General features: G+C 51.0%; 1 protein-coding gene across 4 annotated transcripts in view; it reads right to left on the minus strand.

Moving 5' to 3' along the window:
• The window catches only part of septin9b (septin 9b), a 58,068-nt gene that overhangs the window by 33,311 nt on the left and 16,553 nt on the right, over positions 1-8,204 (minus strand). For 2 of the 4 annotated variants that reach the window (XM_084685111.1, XM_084685110.1), the window contains exon 2: positions 126-776. In XM_084685111.1, coding sequence (XP_084541237.1) covers positions 126-776 — 651 coding nt within the window. Of the gene's footprint in view, positions 1-125; positions 777-921; positions 938-7,614; positions 7,828-8,204 lie in introns of those variants that run through there. The other 2 variants (XM_084685109.1, XM_084685108.1) reach the window with 2 other exon arrangements.

Here is an 8,204-nt window from a genome sequence, read left to right on the forward strand (position 1 = left end):
GTTCACACGCACTCATTAACAAACACACGCACACAGACACACACACACACACACACACACAATCAAGCACCATGCAGACCTTACCCCGACAAACAGAGTCGAGCCAGGTTTGACGGTGGACTTACTGTCTGGGTTGGGGGACTTGGTGCGTCCGACCTGATTAGGCGAGGGACAGCGGATGGTGGTGACGATGGTGTTGTGGTGGTGGGGGTTGGGGTGGGCCGGGTGGTGCACGGCCGGGTGGTGGTGGTTCCCATTGTTCCCGCTCATCTCCGAGTGGGCCCGGGTGATGCTGATCCTGGGTCCGTCCGTCCCCGGGCTGGGGGGCTCCACCTTCCGGCCGTGGGGCAGCGGCTCCGGGGTCCGGGCGCTGTCCGGCCGGCGGGCCCCGGGGGACTCGGTGGGGCCCTTGGCGAAGGTCACCTCCCTCTTGTGCACCGTCTCGGGGGTCTTGGCCGTGGGGCCCCCCAGGACCTCGGGGCGCTTCAGGCCGAAGCGGACCGACCCCGGGCTGGTGGCGTTGTCCACCTGCTTGGAGGAGATGTCGATGGAGAGCTCGGAGCGCCGCGACACGGGGTCGGGGGTCTTGGAGCCCGGCTTGGGGGAGCTGGTGGTGGTGGAGGAGTGGTGGTTGCTGCCGGGGGAGCCCAGCTCGCGGTAGTAGATGCTGGTCGGGGACATGGCGGGCCGGTGGGCGGAGCTGGGCGTCCGGCGGACGTTGGGGGAGGAGTGGGCCGAGGTGTCCACGTCCTCCACCTCGAACGACCTCTTCAGAGCTGCAGGGGGGGAGGGAGGGGGGGGGCGGACGAGAGACACACAGGAAGGAGAGAACATGATCATGCTGAGGCGCTGAAGACGGAGATCCAGGTTAGGGGTGATATGAGGAAACGGGGACTCAAGCACACACACACACACACACACAAGCGAAAATCCGTCGATCATAAACAGCCTCGGCTCTGGTATTTGTGCCCGCCACTTTTTTTTGTGTGCGGCGCTCGGGAAATTCAGAAGACGAGGAGGGATGGTTTCCGTAAACGAACAATACGGCCATTCTAAGAGGCGGCATGAGCTGCATTGTCGTTCCTGGCATCTCTGTCGATGGTTGAGGTTAGAGAGCAGACAGCCTGGAAAAGCAATTTAGGCGACATCACAAACAGAAATGGCAGAAATAAGTAATTAAGCCACAATTATGTCAATAACCTCCTAAAATGAAGAGCAGACCCAGACCCAGTTTAAAGTCAGAGCCTTTCTCCCTGTGTGAAACAGTATATGGCAGAACTTAATGTAAGTTTATGTGGTGCAATTTGTTTGAAACATGTGTGGTACATTACACTGTAAAATGTCAATGTTTTACAGCAATTCCTTCCATTTAAAAAGTGGCCAAATAAATTGCAGCCCATGTCCCTTTAAAAATAAAATGGTAATGTGCCAAAGGTAAATTAGCAGAAGGGGCTGAGCGAATGGAATTCTAGCAGATGAGAGCACATTGGAAGCCATGCTTCCCTCAAGTTAGCTAGCTTTGTGAGGAAACCATGAAACAACTCCAGGCTAGTCTTCAGGGCGACTGCAGCTGGTTGAGATTCAATCTGAATCCCTCGCTAACGATATATCGTAGGGGTCACGCCTGAGGTTACAAGCTGGTACTGTGATGACACGCCAGGCAGACAAGACACACACAGGCGTGCATGCACACACACACACACACACACACACACACACACACACATACAAAATACATGATCCTCTTACACCAATTCAACTCCAAACTGATCATGTGGTCTTTCATTGGTCCATGGTGTGTGTATGCTTGGGTGTGTATGCCAGTTTGTGTATGTCTCTGTGTCTGTGTGTGTGTGTGTGTGTATCCCAGGCCCCAATCCCACTGCCCTCCCCATGTACCCAAGCAGAAAAGGAACCCAGAGAGCCGGAGACAATCACATCAAAGGCTCTCTCCACCACACATCAGTTATGGCCACTAATCGAATTTACCGCTGTAAGCCACTTCACTTTAAACGAGTGACACAAGATACTCCCCCTCCACCCCCCCCCCCCCCCCCTCCAAGACAAATTCGGAGTTTGCCAAATGCTAATTTGGCATGCTGGAGCAAATGTCGGCGTCTTCTCGTGTGAGTTGCCCAGTGTTCGTGTCGAGGACATTTCCATTTGACCCTGGGCCCAAGCCTCCGCGACTCTCTCCCTGTATTGTAGTCGGAATCGTGCTGAACATCGCCCTTTGACCCCAGACACGCTCCCTGACCTCATCGCCGCTGTTTAAGGAACACTTTGTTATGGTTACCTTCAGTCTTTTACATCCGTCACGCAGGTCTGCCTTCCCTTGACTGTGTGTCACGTATCATATCGTTAGTGTTACACTCATACAACACAGGCACAGGGGCCCCCCCAAAAACATGGAGTAACACTTATTCTTATAAACTGCTATTCATTTCCCACCCCGTTGTCGTTTGCCCCCTGAGAACTTTGAGACTACTGGCAGTTCTCGTCTGTTGCGGTACGACCAACCTTTTATTTTTACAATCCATTTCACGGCGTGCGTTGCCTTTGATGTTTTTCCAAAAACACGCAGGCGTTGCTTTCGATTCGAAAACGTCGACTCGACCCAATAAAGAAACGTCGACGCGGCCATAAAGTTGTGATTTGCGCGTCGAGTCCAAACCGCCGCGATCCATCTCTCTTAACCCCGCACTTTCCTCCCTCTCGACTTTTACGGTTGGCTGCAGACCAATCCAAGGTTTCTGCTGTTTTCAACTGGCTTCCAGGACAAGTCGAGGTCTGCCAGGATAAGCCTGCAGGATACTCTGAGAGCAGTAAGGTCACAACGCACTGGGAGAAAGTTCGTAGGTGTTCACTCACGAGACGCTGACTTTTTTATGAGGGTGTCAAGGGATCATCTGCAGATGCTTGAACTCCCTACGCAGACGTCTACCAGACGATTCGGATCTGGTGATACGCCGCAACTGAGCTGGGGTCATTGTGTGGGGTAGCGTGTGTAGTTGACTGAGGTTGACAAAAGTTGACTCCTATTTCTGTGAGGTCAACAATAGTTTATCCGTTCGGAATTATCCCTGTCTGCTGATAGACAGAATGACTCGTGAGTCATCGTCATGCAAGTCTCATTACAGGTTTGTCAAGTCGGTTAATAAGAACAAGACATATTTTCAAAGAGAAAACATGTGCCAGATGAGTTGATGCCAAATACTGTCCTCTATCTTCATCATAATGATACAGCGTCCGGAGTTTTCCGTGAACTCACTCCACAGACGGGGTCATCCCTTCCCACGTCGTTCGACGACACAGGAGGAGAGGAATTACAGTTTTCCAAGGAGGCATCCAGGATATCCCCGTCCAGGGAGTCTTCACACGCGCCCGATCGATGGCCGGGAACCCCAGGGGACCCCCGGGCAGCGCCGCTCCGACGTGAGAGACGATGCCGTCTCGCTCCCGGTGAAACGGCATTCCCAGACCGTGAGCTGGAAAAGCAAGCGCTTGCGCCGTCTACACGGAATCCCCCTCGACAACCATCTGGCGTCTCACTCGCCCCCCCCCCCCCCCCTCCCCCTTAGCATTGTACATTGAGTCTGGCAGCCCACAAGAGTCTGATATCGACAAATGAGCGACTGGCACAAACCACAACGGTCGCTGCATGCATACTAAGGCGTCGGTGTTGTTGGCCTGGTGGTGTGAAGACGACATGAGAGGAAAGTGAACCGGCTCTCTATTGGCTCTGCCTCTGTGCTGAGGCCAGACTGCGGACCGCCACTGTCCACAGTCATCTCCTCGAGTGCATCTCCAGTCGAGACAGACACAGAACGCTGGAGATGCACCGAGAGCCGCGCCGGCGCCCGGCTGGAGAGCCGGAGGAGAGCGTCTGAAAACAAAGAACTAACACGGAGGCTGACTGAAACCGACAGACCTTGCTAGGGTAAAGAGAGAGAGACACAGTGAGAGAGAGAGAGAGACACAGTGAGAGAGAGAGAGACACAGTGAGAGAGAGAGACACAGTGAGAGAGAGAGAGAGAGAGAGAGAGAGAGAGAGAGAGAGAGAGACAGTGAGAGAGAGACAGAGAGAGAGAGAGAGAGAGAGAGAGAGAGAGAGAGAGAGAGAGAGAGAGAGAGAGAGAGAGAGAGAGAGAGAAAGAGAGAGAGAGAGAGAGAGAGAGAGAGAGAGATAGATAGAGAGGTATTGGATTACCGCCACTATCACACCGTCCATCAGCATCGCCAGTTCAAAGGGACTTGGCGCTATCAGAGGACGCTTCTGTGGCCTTCATGTTAGAACGTGAAGGGCCGTGTGGTCTGGATGTCTGGGTCCTTGTGTGATCTGATAGATTAGCTTCCCCCAAAGAGAGGGGCTTCAACTGGGGGCCAGACACGGCCCAGACAGCCTCTCACGTCTGGAGACGGTGCTTCTCTCCTGGGCACTATGATCTTTGAGGTCTTCTTGCTAGAGTTTCATCGGTCACCAGTGTCAGTCGGGATAGTCTAGTGTTTTAATGGGGTGAGGGAGTGTGTGTGTTTCTCAGTCTTTAAGGTTTGTGGAAAGACCTGGTTTATGAGATTGACTGGCACTGTTCGCCTAATTATCTATCTTGATGGACTAGACAGACCGGTGAATCACTGTGCCTGAGTAAACCTCCATTACATTCCAGCCTCACTCACTTCCTGATTACTATCACACGACTACTGTATCTCAGGACTCCACAGTATCTACTAACCTGGTGAACCACTATGACGTCTTTGACAGTGGAAAATGGTGTAACCAAACACAACTCTCAACTCTGTAACTGTAACATTTAGATGTAGATATATATATGGAACAAAAATTACTGGTAAACTTGTGATTATGGCCGGAAATTCAAAGCCTAATGAATTCTAGATATTCTTCCTACACTGCTATAACATCTTGCTATTTGGCTTTCAATGGAACTGCTAGGGGAATAGGGGCTTGGCAGGTGTCTTAGAAATCAAAGTGGTGTACAATTATGTGGTTCAAGCTACATAAATAAAACCAAACCTCGTCCGACAAGGCAAGGTCAAACAAAGACTGATAGTGTTACACGTCCTCCTCTGTGATATTCCACTTGGTCAGTCGCTAGCTTAGCCACCGCTAATTCTAGGCTGTCAGATACAGATAACTCTCTGGCTTATCCACTGAAAAGGAGTTCGTTTATCCTGACCGACCGCCGTTAGCGACCTAGCGCTAGGTCGGACATGTGGTTTCTCTCTTGGTCTGGCTGACACCCTACGTCCAGCACGGAGGAATTCTGGGAGGGCTGATGGGGTTGTGGGAAGGAATGGGGGAAGAGACACAAAGAAAGAGAAAGCTCGCTCGAATGCGAATATTGGTGTGTGTTTTAAGGTTCATCCCCTCTGACTTACAGGTTCATGCCCTCTGACTTACAGTTACGAGAGATACCAGTCACCTTAGACCCGTAAGCAGTTGTTTCAGAGAAAGATATGATTGTGACTCCATGATCCTCCGATGAATTTAGAAAGGAGATATTTAAAAAAAATAATCTCAAAGCATTTCTACTAAATGGCCTCACATAATACAGACAATCACACAACCTGACAAAGGGGACAAAAGCCTACATACGCACAACCGGTAGCTACCAGGAAAGTCCTCGGGCTAGAAGGTATTGTAGGGAACTTCAGGGCATCTGGATGGGCCAGTATGACACAGAGGAGGTTAAGCTGGTCTACAATGAGGACAGGCAGAGCTGTCAGGTTTTTGAGTTTTTTTTTGTTTGCTTGTGTGTGTGTGTGTGTGTGTATATATGTGTGTGTGTGCCCTGAATGTCTGTGACAACACGCTATCCAGCTTCTGTCGCCAGGCTGACTTGAACTGACACGCTCTCTCTCAGGGGCTCACTGTGCAGTTGTCTCAAAGAGTGAAACAACAGTGTTCATAACACAGACTCTCACACACACACACACACACACACACACACCACCTCACAGACCGCCCAGGTGGCCTGGCCAAACCTTAACTCGTTGCCCGTTACTGAAAGGGCACCCCTCCTACTCCCAGTGGATTTTTCTTTTACCCAGAAGTCCCATTTCCTTTGCTGGAGCAGCACGTTTTCTCTGAACACACCATCAGTCATAACACCTTGGACATCACCCTGAGTTTGGTTTGGCACAGACAGACAGGAGCACCAACGCTTCATAACCTTCTCTCTACAGCCATGCTCTGAGGCCTATAAGCTAGTTCTATATACGAACAGGGTGTGTTCAGGTTGTATTCAGAAAACGCCCTCTGGTGAAAATCTCATGTGAAACCCTTCAGTAAGAGACAAAATAAACGATTAATGTCACAAAGTTATCAAATTGGTGTTAATCTGAATTTGTGTCATAATTTTCTTGTAAACGTAGGGCCCAAGTCCGATTCTATTGAAAGTACAGTAGTAGTGGTATAGATTGGTATAGAGCAGTGTGGTACCAGACTTGAGAGATGGGAGGCATGCCCCCCCCCCCCCCACCCCCCCACCCCCCCCCCACCCCCCCCCCCCCACCCCCCCACCTGAGGCTCTCTGCTCGTGTATGTCCCAGCTGTCTCACCCCCGAGCCTGACTGTTCGGGCACAAGCCACGCTCCCAAAGGATTCTGGGAGTGTGGCGGCTGTCAGAGTCGTCACGGCTGGAGAAGGGGGAAGGGAGGAGGAGAGAGAGAGAGAGAGAGAGAGAGAGAGAGAGAGAGAGAGAGAGAGAGAGAGAGAGAGAGAGAGAGAGAGAGAGAGAGAGAGAGAGAGAGAGAGAGAGAGAGAGAGAGAGAGAGAGAGAGAGAGAGAGAGAGAGAGAGAGAGAGAGAGAGAGGGAGAGGGAGAGGGAGAGAGTGAGGAGAGAGAGAGAGAGAGAGAGAGAGAGAGAGAGAGAGAGAGAGAGAGAGAGAGAGAGAGAGAGAGAGAGAGAGAGAGAGAGAGAGAGAGAGAGAGAGAGAGAGAGAGAGAGAGAGAGAGAGAGAGAGAGGAAGGAAGAGGGGGACAAGGGAAATCAATGCCAGTCCCCACACAGGGTAAAGACAAACAAAGAAGAGTCTGGAGTTGTGAATGGGGGGCTTGATGGTGTGGCCAGATGTTAGCCTTTAGCGTTGGTGCTGCTTCCAGTCCTCTGTACCCCCCCCCCCCCCCCCACCGCTGACCCCCTCTTAATGCTCTCTGCTGAGGGGTTTCCTGTGGTGAACACTGTCAATACTGGGCCTCGTCTATTGACGCAACTGGGATATAATCAATGACAGACAGGGGGAGATGGAGGGAACACATGCCCTCTCAGGAACACACACACAATAGCATATGTGCTGACGCACACACACACACACACACAGGCTCATGTGTCTCAAACACACACACATACACGTCTCAAACGCACGGGTGCGTATACAGTAACAAACTCGCTCAATGCAGCAGATGAATCAAGAACAGAAATAACTCAAGTTGTGATTTTAGACAAACATCATCTTGGTTGAGTCTATCTCCTCAGGTCCAGATGTTTTTGATTCTAAGCCACAGACTGTTGATGGAAACTATGGTAGGAGTTCCCATCAAACGACACCAAGGACAGTGCAAGAGACAGAACAGTAAAATCATTAAAGACAAACCTTCAAAATCTGAGATAATTCCCTCCAAATGTACATTTACTCCAGAGTCAGACATCTTTGTAGTTTGATATCAAGGACCAGAGAATCTCTTCCCTATCTAGGTAACGATTCCGAGACACTCAACTATAAACAAATCCCTAATTGGGAGTTGATAGAAAAAAAAGAAAAAACGTTGTGTGCTACTCAGATCCAAGCCTACAACTTTCTTAAAGGAGCAACTTCGTTTTCTGGCTTCTTCCCTTTTGCCTTCTGCATAGCAGCTTTCAGACTTCAGAGCGTGAAAGGCAAGCCTCCGATCTCTCCCCACCCCTCCCCTCTCCTTTCCTCCCCACTCCTCCCCTCCCTTTTAAGAGCAAAGCTCAACTCCTTCTCTTCCCTACTCCCTGCCTGCCCTCTCTGTCATAACAGGCTGAACGTGTATGTGTGTGTGTGTGTGGGGGGGGGGGGGGGACCATCCAACACCTCACACAAGGAAGTATGGTTCGCTGGGAGATAACAAAGGACCTCTCTTATGGGAATATACCAAAAAATGCTTCTGAGACCTGCAGTACACGTTCCACACCAACAGCCCTCACCCCTTCACTCGCGCC

The sequence above is a fragment of the Hypomesus nipponensis genome, chromosome 21 (genome assembly GCF_054491055.1).
Source record: "Hypomesus nipponensis isolate SF chromosome 21, ASM5449105v1, whole genome shotgun sequence".
Lineage (NCBI taxonomy): Eukaryota > Metazoa > Chordata > Actinopteri > Osmeriformes > Osmeridae > Hypomesus > Hypomesus nipponensis.